The 15,335-nt window shown below is 49.6% G+C and overlaps 1 protein-coding gene across 9 annotated transcripts in view; it reads right to left on the bottom strand.

Annotated features, from left to right (window-relative positions):
- Nucleotides 1–1,574: 1,574 nt before the first annotated feature.
- The window catches only part of STXBP5L (syntaxin binding protein 5L), a 581,790-nt gene continuing 568,029 nt past the window's right edge, over nucleotides 1,575–15,335 (bottom strand). For all 9 annotated transcript variants that reach the window (XM_088455906.1, XM_088455901.1, XM_088455909.1 and 6 more), the window contains one exon: nucleotides 1,575–2,394. In XM_088455906.1, the coding sequence (XP_088312032.1) occupies nucleotides 2,353–2,394 (42 nt within the window). In that variant the 3' untranslated portion in view covers nucleotides 1,575–2,352. The remainder of the gene's footprint in view (nucleotides 2,395–15,335) is intronic.

Genomic DNA, 15,335 nt, shown 5'->3' with positions numbered 1-15,335 from the left:
AGTGTTTCTCTTAGTGTGAGCCGGTGTCTCCTATAGAGGAATATTACACATTACTACATATAATAGTGTTTCTCTTAGTGTGAGCCGCTGTCTCCTATAGAGGAATATTACACATTACTACATATAATAGTGTTTCTCTTAGTGTGAGCCGCTGTCTCCTATAGAGGAATATTACACATTACTACATATAATAGTGTTTCTCTTAGCGTGAGCCGCTGTCTCCTATAGAGGAATATTACACATTACTACATCTAATAGTGTTTCTCTTAGCGTGAGCCGGTGTCTCCTATAGAGGAATATTACACATTACTACATATAATAGTGTTTCTCTTAGTGTGAGCCGGTGTCTCCTATAGAGGAATATTACACATTACTACATCTAATAGTGTTTCTCTTAGCGTGAGCCGCTGTCTCCTATAGAGGAATATTACACATTACTACATCTAATAGTGTTTCTCTTAGCGTGAGCCGCTGTCTCCTATAGAGGAATATTACACATTACTACATCTAATAGTGTTTCTCTTAGCGTGAGCCGGTGTCTCCTATAGAGGAATATTACACATTACTACATATAATAGTGTTTCTCTTAGTGTGAGCCGGTGTCTCCTATAGAGGAATATTATACATTACTACATCTAATAGTGTTTCTCTTAGTGTGAGCCGGAGTCTCCTATAGAGGAATATTACACATTACTACATCTAATAGTGTTTCTCTTAGTGTGAGCCGCTGTCTCCTATAGAGGAATATTACACATTACTACATCTAATAGTGTTTCTCTTAGTGTGAGCCGCTGTCTCCTATAGAGGAATATTACACATTACTACATCTAATAGTGTTTCTCTTAGCGTGAGCCGGTGTCTCCTATAGAGGAATATTACACATTACTACATATAATAGTGTTTCTCTTAGTGTGAGCCGCTGTCTCCTATAGAGGAATATTATACATTACTACATATAATAGTGTTTCTCTTAGTGTGAGCCGCTGTCTCCTATAGAGGAATATTACACATTACTACATATAATAGTGTTTCTCTTAGCGTGAGCCGGAGTCTCCTATAGAGGAATATTATACATTACTACATCTAATAGTGTTTCTCTTAGCGTGAGCCGGTGTCTCCTATAGAGGAATATTACACATTACTACATATAATAGTGTTTCTCTTAGTGTGAGCCGGTGTCTCCTATAGAGGAATATTACACATTACTACATATAATAGTGTTTCTCTTAGCGTGAGCCGGAGTCTCCTATAGAGGAATATTACACATTACTACAGTACAGTATGTCATCCATCACATACGCTATTCTCACTGTGCTGTGGTTCTCACCTTATAACAAGTGCTAGCTATACATTGTAATTACAGTAACAATAAAAGTTCTATCTTACTCTGCGAGGTAGTGTGCCACATTACGTCCTTCCATTGTCTATACATAACCCTCAGGTGACTCGGGATAGCCGGGGTTTTAATGCGGTAAGACGTAGAAGGTGGCCTCGGCACGCCCAGAAAACATGGCCAGTTAGCATTCCGTTTCCTTTGGTCCGTGCGCAGTTTCATTGCACAAATCAGTCACTCATTAAAGGGATGTCAAATTACACTTTTATTTCAAACACATACATTTTGCTTTAATTCGTATAACTATTCTATGGAAAGAACTGGGCGACTGGTACCTACCTCCTGTAATCTGCGTACATAACATGTAGGCTCCCAGGGCCCGGCTCATTTACATTGTACATTACGTTGTTTGGTACAGGATAGTGCAGCCCAGCGTGTGGGTCTCTTTATACATCTGTACAGCCCTGATCTCAGCTCGCGGCCCCTCTCCTGCAGGAAACAACGCCGCCAGGCTCTAGGTGCGGCAAAGACAAAGCTCTAAGTTTAAACAGCGAGAACTAGGCGCACAAAAAGGAAAATACTGCGGTTCTGCTCTGACCTGTGTAAGAAACGCTCCCTTCCTCCCACGTCTCTATGATATAAACCCTTCCTCCCCAGCATGCACCTCTTCTAGTCATGCACGTTAGGACTCTACATGTTGTGCGCAGTCGGTCGCCGGGAGTGCGGGTAAGCCTAGTTTGTACAGGACACTTATATTTTGTTTTCAGAAAACACTCTAGAAAAGTTGCCATGCCCTGTGAGAGGTGACCTTGGAGCAGTCCTTGTAGAGATGTGATTCCGCTGCCGGTCTCGGGGACGCTGCAGGGAAGTGGTGCAGTCTGTCCCTTCAGTGTCAGCACAGTCTCCTGTGTGGACCCCACACACCATGACGTGCCGCACACTGTGATGCTGGAGAATGCTGGAGTCAATGCGCAGTCCCTGATAGGCCGAAAACGTCATTCCTCCCGTGGCACAGTTACTTAGAACTGGTACCACTTCTTGTCCTTGTATTTCATCATCAGCTGCAAAGAGAGAACAATGCATTACTGTGCGCCAGGGCAGGTGGGGCACACAACGCTCTGCAGGGCGCCACATATTTGTAGTAAAATGCTCTGCAATAGAGGACCACTGTGACAAAATCTCTGCACTCTGGGTATCACGGTGTATTTAGTGACGTGCGTAAGGGATTTTGGACCTTGGGCAGAACTAGACACAATTGTGCCCCAAATCGTGGGTGTCAGGTGTCATTTACACTTACACCCCTGTTTTTCACCATTTGTTTTGCTTACAAAATATGCGTTAGGCTTTACTATTAGGCTTAAAGAAAAATTAAATAACCTCCCAAATATATACAAAACAAATATGTCTTCTGCACAAAAACATATAAAAACTGCTACAATTTACACACAGCATCAGATGTGATTTTGCAATTAGCCAATGACCAGCAGATGGTTTGTTCTGGTGTGAGGGGACATTGCTGTGTGATTAGTGCAGTGAGGGGACATTGCTGTGGGATTAGCGTAGTGTGAGGGGACATTGCTGTGGGATTAGCGCAGGGTGATGGGACATTGCTGTGGGATTAGCGCAGTGTGAGGGGACATTGCTGTGGGATTAGTGCAGTGTGATGGGACATTGCTGTGGGATTAGCGCAGTGTGAGGGGACATTGCTGTGGGATTAGTGCAGTGTGATGTCACATTGCTGTGGGATTAGTGCAGTGTGAGGGGACATTGCTGTGTGATTAGCGCAGAGTGACGGGATATTGCTGTGTGATTAGTGCAGTGTGATGTCACATTGCTGTATGATTAGTGCAGTGTGAGGGGACATTGCTGTGGGATTAGCGCAGTGTGAGGGGACATTGCTGTGGGATTAGTGCAGTGTGATGTCACATTGCTGTGTGATTAGTGCAGTGTGAGGGGACATTGCTGTGTGATTAGCGCAGAGTGACGGGATATTGCTGTGTGATTAGTGCAGTGTGATGTCACATTGCTGTATGATTAGCGCAGTGTGAGGGGACATTGCTGTGGGATTAGCGCAGTGTGAGGGGACATTGCTGTGGGATTAGCGCAGTGTGAGGGGACATTGCTGTGGGATTAGCGCAGAGTGAGGGGACATTGCTGTGGGATTAACGCAGTGTGAGGGGACATTGCTGTGGGATTAGCGCAGTGTGAGGGGACATTGCTGTGGGATTAGCGCAGGGTGATGGGACATTGCTGTGGGATTAGCGCAGTGTGAGGGGACATTGCTGTGGGATTAGCGCAATGTGAGGGGACATGGCTGTGGGATTAGCGCAGTGTGATGGGACATTGCTGTATGATTAGCGCAGTGTGATGGAACATTGCTGTGAGATTAGCGCAGTGTGAGGGGACATTGCTGTGAGATTAGCGCAGTGTGAGGGGACATTGCTGTGAGATTAGCGCAGAGTGAGGGGACATTGCTGTGGGATTAGCGCAGAGTGAGTGGACATTGCTGTGGGATTAGCGCAGTGTGAGGGGACATTGCTGTGGGATTAGTGCAGTGTGAGCGGACATTGCTGTGTGATTAGTGCAGTGTGATGTCACATTGCTGTGGGATTAGTGCAGTGTGAGGGGACATTGCTGTGTGATTAGTGCAGTGTGATGGGACATTGCTGTATGATTAGTGCAGTGTGAGGGGACATTGCTGTGGGATTAGCGCAGTGTGAGGGGACATTGCTGTGGGATTAGCGCAGTGTGAGGGGACATTGCTGTGGGATTAGCGCAGTGTGAGGGGACATTGCTGTGGGATTAGCGCAGTGAGCAGACATGGCTGTGAGATTAGCGCAGTGTGAGGGGACATTGCTGTGGGATTAGCGCAGTGTGAGGGGACATTGCTGTATGATTAGTGCAGTGTGAGGGGACATTGCTGTGGGATTAGCGCAGTGTGAGGGGACATTGCTGTGGGATTAGTGCAGTGTGATGTCACATTGCTGTGTGATTAGTGCAGTGTGAGGGGACATTGCTGTGTGATTAGCGCAGAGTGACGGGATATTGCTGTGTGATTAGTGCAGTGTGATGTCACATTGCTGTGTGATTAGTGCAGTGTGAGGGGACATTGCTGTGTGATTAGTGCAGTGTAAGGGGACATTGCTGTGGGATTAGTGCAGTGTGAGGGGACATTGCTGTGGGATTAGCGCAGAGTGACGGGATATTGCTGTGTGATTAGTGCAGTGTGATGTCACATTGCTGTATGATTAGTGCAGTGAGAGGGGACATTGCTGTGGGATTAGCGCAGTGTGAGGGGACATTGCTGTGGGATTAGTGCAGTGTGATGTCACATTGCTGTGTGATTAGTGCAGTGTGAGGGGACATTGCTGTGTGATTAGCGCAGAGTGACAGGATATTGCTGTGTGATTAGTGCAGTGTGATGTCACATTGCTGTGTGATTAGTGCAGTGTGAGGGGACATTGCTGTGGGATTAGCGCAGTGTGAGGGGACATTGCTGTGGGATTAGCGCAGTGTGAGGGGACATTGCTGTGGGATTAGCGCAGTGTGATGGGACATGGCTGTGAGATTAGCGCAGTGTGAGGGGACATGGCTGTGGGATTAGCGCAGTGTGAGGGGACATTGCTGTGGGATTAGCGTAGTGTGAGGGGACATTGCTGTGGGATTAGCGCAGGGTGATGGGACATTGCTGTGGGATTAGCGCAGTGTGAGGGGACATTGCTGTGGGATTAGTGCAGTGTGATGTCACATTGCTGTGTGATTAGTGCAGTGTGAGGGGACATTGCTGTGTGATTAGCGCAAAGTGACGGGATATTGCTGTGTGATTAGTGCAGTGTGATGTCACATTGCTGTATGATTAGTGCAGTGTGAGGGGACATTGCTGTGGGATTAGCGCAGTGTGAGGTGACATTGGTGTGGGATTAGTGCAGTGTGATGTCACATTGCTGTGTGATTAGTGCAGTGTGAGGGGACATTGCTGTGGGATTAGCGCAGTGTGAGGGGACATTGCTGTGGGATTAGCGCAGAGTGAGGGGACATTGCTGTGGGATTAGCGCAGTGTGAGGGGACATTGCTGTGGGATTAGCGCAGTGTGAGGGGACATTGCTGTGGGATTAGCGCAGGGTGATGGGACATTGCTGTGGGATTAGCGCAGTGTGAGGGGACATTGCTGTGGGATTAGCGCAATGTGAGGGGACATGGCTGTGGGATTAGCGCAGTGTGATGGGACATTGCTGTATGATTAGCGCAGTGTGATGGAACATTGCTGTGAGATTAGCGCAGTGTGAGGGGACATTGCTGTGAGATTAGCGCAGTGTGAGGTGACATTGCTGTGAGATTAGCGCAGAGTGAGGGGACATTGCTGTGGGATTAGCGCAGAGTGAGTGGACATTGCTGTGGGATTAGCGCAGTGTGAGGGGACATTGCTGTGGGATTAGTGCAGTGTGAGCGGACATTGCTGTGTGATTAGTGCACTGTGTTGTCACATTGCTGTGGGATTAGTGCAGTGTGAGGGGACATTGCTGTGTGATTAGTGCAGTGTGATGGGACATTGCTGTGGGATTAGTGCAGTGGGGACATTGCTGTGGGATTAGTGCAGTGTGAGGGGACATTGCTGTGGGATTAGTGCAGTGTGAGGGGACATTGCTGTGGGATTAGTGCAGTGTGAGGGGACATTGCTGTGGGATTAGTGCAGAGTGAGGGGACATTGCTGTGGGATTAGCGTAGTGTGAGGGGACATTGTGGGATTAGCGCAGGGTGATGGGACATTGCTGTGGGATTAGCGCAGTGTGAGGGGACATTGCTGTGGGATTAGTGCAGTGTGATGTCACATTGCTGTGGGATTAGTGCAGTGTGAGGGGACATTGCTGTGTGATTAGCCCAGAGTGACGGGATATTGCTGTGTGATTAGTGCAGTGTGATGTCACATTGCTGTATGATTAGTGCAGAGTGACGGGATATTGCTGTGTGATTAGTGCAGTGTGATGTCACATTGCTGTGTGATTAGTGCAGTGTGAGGGGACATTGCTGTGTGATTAGTGCAGTGTAAGGGGACATTGCTGTGGGATTAGTGCAGTGTGAGGGGACATTGCTGTGGGATTAGTGCAGTGTGAGGGGACATTGCTGTGGGATTAGCGCAGAGTGACGGGACATTGCTGTGGGATTAGCGCAGAGTGACGGGACATTGCTGTGGGATTAGCGCAGTGTGAGGGGACATTGCTGTGGGATTAGCGCAGTGTGAGGGGACATTGCTGTGGGATTAGCGCAGTGTGATGGGACATTGCTGTGGGATTAGCGCAGTGTGAGGGGACATTGCTGTGTGATTAGTGCAGTGTAAGGGGACATTGCTGTGGGATTAGTGCAGTGTGAGGGGACATTGTGTGATTAGTGCAGTGTGATGGGACTTTGCTGTGGGATTAGTGCAGTGTGATGTCACATTGCTGTGTGATTAGTGCAGTGTGAGGGGACATTGCTGTGTGATTAGCGCAGAGTGACGGGATATTGCTGTGTGATTAGTGCAGTGTGATGTCACATTGCTGTGTGATTAGTGCAGTGTGAGCGGACATTGCTGTGTGATTAGTGCAGTGTGATGTCACATTGCTGTGTGATTAGTGCAGTGTGAGGGGACATTGTGTGATTAGTGCAGTGTGATGGGACTTTGCTGTGGGATTAGTGCAGTGTGATGTCACATTGCTGTGTGATTAGTGCAGTGTGAGGGGACATTGCTGTGGGATTAGCGCAGAGTGACGGGATATTGCTGTGTGATTAGTGCAGTGTGATGTCACATTGCTGTATGATTAGTGCAGTGTGAGGGGACATTGCTGTGGGATTAGCGCAGTGTGAGGGGACATTGCTGTGGGATTAGCGCAGTGTGAGGGGACATTGCTGTGGGATTAGCGCAGTGTGAGGGGACATTGCTGTGGGATTAGCGCAGTGTGAGGGGACATGGCTGTGGGATTAGCGCAGTGAGCAGACATGGCTGTGAGATTAGCGCAGTGTGAGGGGACATTGCTGTGGGATTAGCGCAGTGTGAGGGGACATTGCTGTGGGATTAGCGCAGTGTGATGGGACATTGCTGTGGGATTAGCGCAGTGTGAGGGGACATTGCTGTGGGATTAGTGCAGTGTGATGTCACATTGCTGTGTGATTAGCGCAGAGTGACGGGATATTGCTGTGTGATTAGTGCAGTGTGATGTCACATTGCTGTATGATTAGTGCAGTGTGAGGGGACATTGCTGTGGGATTAGCGCAGTGTGAGGGGACATTGCTGTGGGATTAGTGCAGTGTGATGTCACATTGCTGTGTGATTAGTGCAGTGTGAGGGGACATTGCTGTGTGATTAGCGCAGAGTGACGGGATATTGCTGTGTGATTAGTGCAGTGTGATGTCACATTGCTGTGTGATTAGTGCAGTGTGAGGGGACATTGCTGTGTGATTAGTGCAGTGTAAGGGGACATTGCTGTGGGATTAGTGCAGTGTGAGGGGACATTGCTGTGGGATTAGCTCAGAGTGACGGGATATTGCTGTGTGATTAGTGCAGTGTGATGTCACATTGCTGTATGATTAGTGCAGTGAGAGGGGACATTGCTGTGGGATTAGCGCAGTGTGAGGGGACATTGCTGTGGGATTAGTGCAGTGTGATGTCACATTGCTGTGTGATTAGTGCAGTGTGAGGGGACATTGCTGTGTGATTAGCGCAGAGTGACAGGATATTGCTGTGTGATTAGTGCAGTGTGATGTCACATTGCTGTGTGATTAGTGCAGTGTGAGGGGACATTGCTGTGGGATTAGCGCAGTGTGAGGGGACATTGCTGTGGGATTAGCGCAGTGTGAGGGGACATTGCTGTGGGATTAGCACAGTGTGATGGGACATGGCTTTGAGATTAGCGCAGTGTGAGGGGACATTGCTGTGGGATTAGCGTAGTGTGAGGGGACATTGCTGTGAGATTAGCGCAGAGTGAGGGGACATTGCTGTGGGATTAGCGCAGAGTGAGTGGACATTGCTGTGGGATTAGCGCAGTGTGAGGGGACATTGCTGTGGGATTAGCGCAGTGTGAGGGGACATTGCTGTGGGATTAGCGCAGAGTGACGGGATATTGCTGTGTGATTAGTGCAGTGTGATGTCACATTGCTGTGTGATTAGTGCAGTGTGAGCGGACATTGCTGTGGGATTAGTGCAGTGTGAGGGGACATTGCTGTGTGATTAGTGCAGTGAGGGGACATTGCTGTGAGATTAGCGCAGTGTGAGGGTACATTGCTGTGGGATTAGTGCAGTGTGAGGGGACATTGCTGTGGGATTAGCGCAGTGTGAGGGGACATTGCTGTGGGATTAGCGCAGTGTGATGGGACATTGCTGTGGGATTAGCGCAGTGTGAGGGGACATTGCTGTGTGATTAGCGCAGAGTGACGGGATATTGCTGTGTGATTAGTGCAGTGTGATGTCACATTGCTGTATGATTAGCGCAGTGTGAGGGGACATTGCTGTATGATTAGTGCAGTGTGAGGGGACATTGCTGTGGGATTAGCGCGGTGTGAGGGGACATTGCTGTGGGATTAGTGCAGTGTGATGTCACATTGCTGTGGGTTTAGTGCAGTGTGAGGGGACATTGCTGTGTGATTAGCGCAGAGTGACGGGATATTGCTGTGTGATTAGTGCAGTGTGATGTCACATTGCTGTGGGATTAGCGTAGTGTGAGGGGACATTGCTGTGGGATTAGCGCAGGGTGATGGGACATAGCTGTGGGATTAGCGCAGTGTGAGGGGACATTGCTGTGGGATTAGCGCAGTGTGAGGGGACATTGCTGTGGGATTAGCGCAGTGTGAGGGGACATTGCTGTGGGATTAGCGCAGTGTGAGGGGACATTGCAGTGGGATTAGCGCAGTGTGAGCGGACATGGCTGTGAGATTAGCGCAGTGTGAGGGGACATTGCTGTGGGATTAGCGCAGTGTGAGGGGACATTGCTGTGGGATTAGCGCAGTGTGAGGGGACATTGCTGTGGGATTAGCGCAGTGTGATGGGACATTGCTGTGGGATTAGCGCAGTGTGAGGGGACATTGCTGTGTGATTAGTGCAGTGTAAGGGGACATTGCTGTGGGATTAGTGCAGTGTGAGGGGACATTGTGTGATTAGTGCAGTGTGATGGGACTTTGCTGTGGGATTAGTGCAGTGTGATGTCACATTGCTGTGTGATTAGTGCAGTGTGAGGGGACATTGCTGTGTGATTAGCGCAGAGTGACGGGATATTGCTGTGTGATTAGTGCAGTGTGATGTCACATTGCTGTGTGATTAGTGCAGTGTGAGCGGACATTGCTGTGTGATTAGTGCAGTGTGATGTCACATTGCTGTGTGATTAGTGCAGTGTGAGGGGACATTGTGTGATTAGTGCAGTGTGATGGGACTTTGCTGTGGGATTAGTGCAGTGTGATGTCACATTGCTGTGTGATTAGTGCAGTGTGAGGGGACATTGCTGTGGGATTAGCGCAGAGTGACGGGATATTGCTGTGTGATTAGTGCAGTGTGATGTCACATTGCTGTATGATTAGTGCAGTGTGAGGGGACATTGCTGTGGGATTAGCGCAGTGTGAGGGGACATTGCTGTGTGATTAGTGCAGTGTGAGGGGACATTGCTGTGTGATTAGCGCAGAGTGACGGGATATTGCTGTGTGATTAGTGCAGTGTGATGTCACATTGCTGTATGATTAGTGCAGTGTGAGGGGACATTGCTGTGGGATTAGCGCAGTGTGAGGGGACATTGCTGTGGGATTAGTGCAGTGTGATGTCACATTGCTGTGTGATTAGTGCAGTGTGAGGGGACATTGCTGTGTGATTAGTGCAGTGTAAGGGGACATTGCTGTGGGATTAGTGCAGTGTGAGGGGACATTGCTGTGGGATTAGCGCAGAGTGACGGGATATTGCTGTGTGATTAGTGCAGTGTGATGTCACATTGCTGTATGATTAGTGCAGTGTGAGGGGACATTGCTGTGGGATTAGCGCAGTGTGAGGGGACATTGCTGTGGGATTAGCGCAGTGTGAGGGGACATTGCTGTGGGATTAGCGCAGTGTGAGGGGACATTGCTGTGGGATTAGCGCAGTGTGAGCGGACATGGCTGTGAGATTAGCGCAGTGTGAGGGGACATGGCTGTGGGATTAGCGCAGTGTGAGGGGACATTGCTGTGGGATTAGCGCAGTGTGAGGGGACATTGCTGTGGGATTAGTGCAGTGTGATGGGACAGTGCTGTGGGATTAGCGCAGTGTGAGGGGACATTGCTGTGGGATTAGCGCAGTGTGAGGGGACAATGCTGTGGGATTAGCGTAGTGTGAGGGGACAGTGTGATTAGTGCAGTGTGATGTCACATTGCTGTGTGATTAGTGCAGTGTGAGCGGACATTGCTGTGTGATTAGTGCAGTGTGATGTCACATTGCTGTGTGATTAGTGCAGTGTGAGGGGACATTGTGTGATTAGAGCAGTGTGATGGGAGTTTGCTGTGGGATTAGTGCAGTGTGATGTCACATTGCTGTATGATTAGTGCAGTGTGAGGGGACATTGCTGTGGGATTAGCGCAGTGTGAGGGGACATTGCTGTGGGATTAGCGCAGTGTGAGGGGACATTGCTGTGGGATTAGCGCAGTGTGAGGGGACATTGCTGTGGGATTAGCGCAGTGTGAGGGGACATTGCTGTGGGATTAGCGCAGGATGATGGGACATTGCTGTGGGATTAGCGCAGTGTGAGGGGACATTGCTGTGGGATTAGCGCAGTGTGAGGGGACATTGCTGTGGGATTAGCGCAGTGTGAGCGGACATGGCTGTGGGATTAGCGCAGTGTGATGGGACATTGCTGTATGATTAGCGCAGTGTGATGGAACATTGCTGTGAGATTAGCGCAGTGTGAGGGGACATTGCTGTGAGATTAGCGCAGAGTGAGGGGACATTGCTGTGGGATTAGCGCAGTGTGAGGGGACATTGCTGTGGGATTAGCGCAGTTTGAGGGGACATTGCTGTGGGATTAGCGCAGTGTGAGGGGACATTGCTGTGGGATTAGCGCAGTGTGAGGGGACATTGCTGTGGGATTAGCGCAGAGTGACGGGATATTGCTGTGTGATTAGTGCAGTGTGATGTCACATTGCTTTGTGATTAGTGCAGTGTGAGCGGACATTGCTGTATGATTAGTGCAGTGTGATGTCACATTGCTGTGGGATTAGCGCAGTGTGAGGGGACATTGCTGTGGGATTAGTGCAGTGTGAGGGTACCTTGCTGTGGGATTAGTGCAGTGTGAGGGGACATTGCTGTGGGATTAGTGCAGTGTGAGGGGACATTGCTGTGTGATTAGTGCAGTGTGAGGGGACATTGCTGTGGGATTAGTGCAGAGTGAGGGGACATTGCTGTGGGATTAGCGTAGTTTGAGGGGACATTGCTGTGGGATTAGCGCAGGGTGATGGGACATTGCTGTGGGATTAGCGCAGGGTGATGGGACATTGCTGTGGGATTAGCGCAGTGTGAGGGGACATTGCTGTGGGATTAGTGCAGTGTGATGTCACATTGCTGTGTGATTAGCGCAGAGTGACGGGATATTGCTGTGTGATTAGTGCAGTGTGATGTCACATTGCTGTATGATTAGTGCAGTGTGAGGGGACATTGCTGTGGGATTAGGGCAGTGTGAGGGGACATTGCTGTGGGATTAGTGCAGTGTGATGTCACATTGCTGTGGGATTAGTGCAGTGTGAGGGGACATTGCTGTGTGATTAGCGCAGAGTGACGGGACATTGCTGTGTGATTAGTGCAGTGTGATGTCACATTGCTGTGTGATTAGTGCAGTGTGAGGGGACATTGCTGTGTGATTAGTGCAGTGTAAGGGGACATTGCTGTGGGATTAGTGCAGTGTGAGGGGACATTGCTGTGGGATTAGTGCAGTGTGATGTCACATTGCTGTGTGATTAGTGCAGTGTGAGCGGACATTGCTGTGTGATTAGTGCAGTGTGATGTCACATTGCTGTGGGATTAGTGCAGTGTGATGTCACATTGCTGTGTGATTAGTGCAGTGTGAGCGGACATTGCTGTGTGATTAGTGCAGTGTGATGTCACATTGCTGTGTGATTAGTGCAGTGTGAGGGGACATTGTGTGATTAGAGCAGTGTGATGGGAGTTTGCTGTGGGATTAGTGCAGTGTGATGTCACATTGCTGTGTGATTAGTGCAGTGTGAGGGGACATTGCTGTGTGATTAGCGCAGAGTGACGGGATATTGCTGTGTGATTAGTGCAGTGTGATGTCACATTGCTGTATGATTAGTGCAGTGTGAGGGGACATTGCTGTGGGATTAGTGCAGTGTAAGGGGACATTGCTGTGGGATTAGTGCAGTGTGAGGGGACATTGCTGTGGGATTAGCGCAGAGTGACGGGATATTGCTGTGTGATTAGTGCAGTGTGATGTCACATTGCTGTATGATTAGTGCAGTGAGAGGGGACATTGCTGTGGGATTACCGCAGTGTGAGGGGACATTGCTGTGGGATTAGTGCAGTGTGATGTCACATTGCTGTGTGATTAGTGCAGTGTGAGGGGACATTGCTGTGTGATTAGCGCAGAGTGACAGGATATTGCTGTGTGATTAGTGCAGTGTGATGTCACATTGCTGTGTGATTAGTGCAGTGTGAGGGGACATTGCTGTGGGATTAGCGCAGTGTGAGGGGACATTGCTGTGGGATTAGCGCAGTGTGAGGGGACATTGCTGTGGGATTAGCGCAGTGTGATGGGACATGGCTGTGAGATTAGCGCAGTGTGAGGGGACATTGCTGTGGGATTAGCGCAGTGTGAGGGGACATTGCTGTGGGATTAGCGTAGTGTGAGGGGACATTGCTGTGGGATTAGCGCAGGGTGATGGGACATTGCTGTGGGATTAGCGCAGTGTGAGGGGACATTGCTGTGGGATTAGTGCAGTGTGATGTCACATTGCTGTGTGATTAGTGCAGTGTGAGGGGACATTGCTGTGTGATTAGCGCAGAGTGACGGGATATTGCTGTGTGATTAGTGCAGTGTGATGTCACATTGCTGTATGATTAGTGCAGTGTGAGGGGACATTGCTGTGGGATTAGCGCAGTGTGAGGGGACATTGGTGTGGGATTAGTGCAGTGTGATGTCACATTGCTGTGTGATTAGTGCAGTGTGAGGGGACATTGCTGTGGGATTAGCGCAGTGTGAGGGGACATTGCTGTGGGATTAGCGCAGAGTGAGGGGACATTGCTGTGGGATTAGCGCAGTGTGAGGGGACATTGCTGTGGGATTAGCGCAGTGTGAGGGGACATTGCTGTGGGATTAGCGCAGGGTGATGGGACATTGCTGTGGGATTAGCGCAGTGTGAGGGGGCATTGCTGTGGGATTAGCGCAATGTGAGGGGACATGGCTGTGGGATTAGCGCAGTGTGATGGGACATTGCTGTATGATTAGCGCAGTGTGATGGAACATTGCTGTGAGATTAGCGCAGTGTGAGGGGACATTGCTGTGAGATTAGCGCAGTGTGAGGTGACATTGCTGTGAGATTAGCGCAGAGTGAGGGGACATTGCTGTGGGATTAGCGCAGAGTGAGTGGACATTGCTGTGGGATTAGCGCAGTGTGAGGGGACATTGCTGTGGGATTAGTGCAGTGTGAGCGGACATTGCTGTGTGATTAGTGCAGTGTGATGTCACATTGCTGTGGGATTAGTGCAGTGTGAGGGGACATTGCTGTGTGATTAGTGCAGTGTGATGGGACATTGCTGTGGGATTAGTGCAGTGGGGACATTGCTGTGGGATTAGTGCAGTGTGAGGGGACATTGCTGTGGGATTAGTGCAGTGTGAGGGGACATTGCTGTGGGATTAGTGCAGAGTGAGGGGACATTGCTGTGGGATTAGCGTAGTGTGAGGGGACATTGTGGGATTAGCGCAGGGTGATGGGACATTGCTGTGGGATTAGCGCAGTGTGAGGGGACATTGCTGTGGGATTAGTGCAGTGTGATGTCACATTGCTGTGGGATTAGTGCAGTGTGAGGGGACATTGCTGTGTGATTAGCCCAGAGTGACGGGATATTGCTGTGTGATTAGTGCAGTGTGATGTCACATTGCTGTATGATTAGTGCAGAGTGACGGGATATTGCTGTGTGATTAATGCAGTGTGATGTCACATTGCTGTGTGATTAGTGCAGTGTGAGGGGACATTGCTGTGTGATTAGTGCAGTGTAAAGGGACATTGCTGTGGGATTAGTGCAGTGTGAGGGGACATTGCTGTGGGATTAGCGCAGAGTGACGGGACATTGCTGTGGGATTAGCGCAGAGTGACGGGACATTGCTGTGGGATTAGCGCAGTGTGAGGGGACATTGCTGTGGGATTAGCGCAGTGTGAGCGGACATGGCTGTGGGATTAGCGCAGTGTGATGGGACATTGCTGTGAGATTAGCGCAGTGTGAGGGGACATTGCTGTGGGATTAGCGCAGTGTGAGGGGACATTGCTGTGGGATTAGCGCAGTGTGAGGGGACATTGCTGTGGGATTAGTGCAGTGAGATGGGACATTGCTGTGGGATTAGCGCAGTGAGAGGGGACATTGCTGTGTGATTAGCGCAGAGTGACGGGATATTGCTGTGTGATTAGTGCAGTGTGATGTCACATTGCTGTATGATTAGTGCAGTGTGAGGGGACATTGCTGTGGGATTAGCGCAGTGTGAGGGGACATTGCTGTGGGATTAGTGCAGTGTAATGTCACATTGCTGTGTGATTAGTGCAGTGTGAGGGGACATTGCTGTGTGATTAGCGCAGAGTGACAGGATATTGCTGTGTGATTAGTGCAGTGTGATGTCACATTGCTGTGTGATTAGTGCAGTGTGAGGGGACATTGCTGTGTGATTAGTGCAGTGTAAGGGGACATTGCTGTGGGATTAGTGCAGTGTGAGGGGACATTGCTGTGGGATTAGCGCAGAGTGACGGGATATTGCTGTGTGATTAGTGCAGTGTGATGTCACATTGCTGTATGATTAGTGCAGTG

This window comes from Taudactylus pleione, unplaced genomic scaffold (genome assembly GCF_031769625.1).
Source record: "Taudactylus pleione unplaced genomic scaffold, aTauple2 ptg000677l, whole genome shotgun sequence".
In the NCBI taxonomy this organism is placed as follows: Eukaryota; Metazoa; Chordata; class Amphibia; order Anura; family Myobatrachidae; genus Taudactylus; species Taudactylus pleione.
This window is presented reverse-complemented; position numbering and strand designations above follow the sequence as displayed.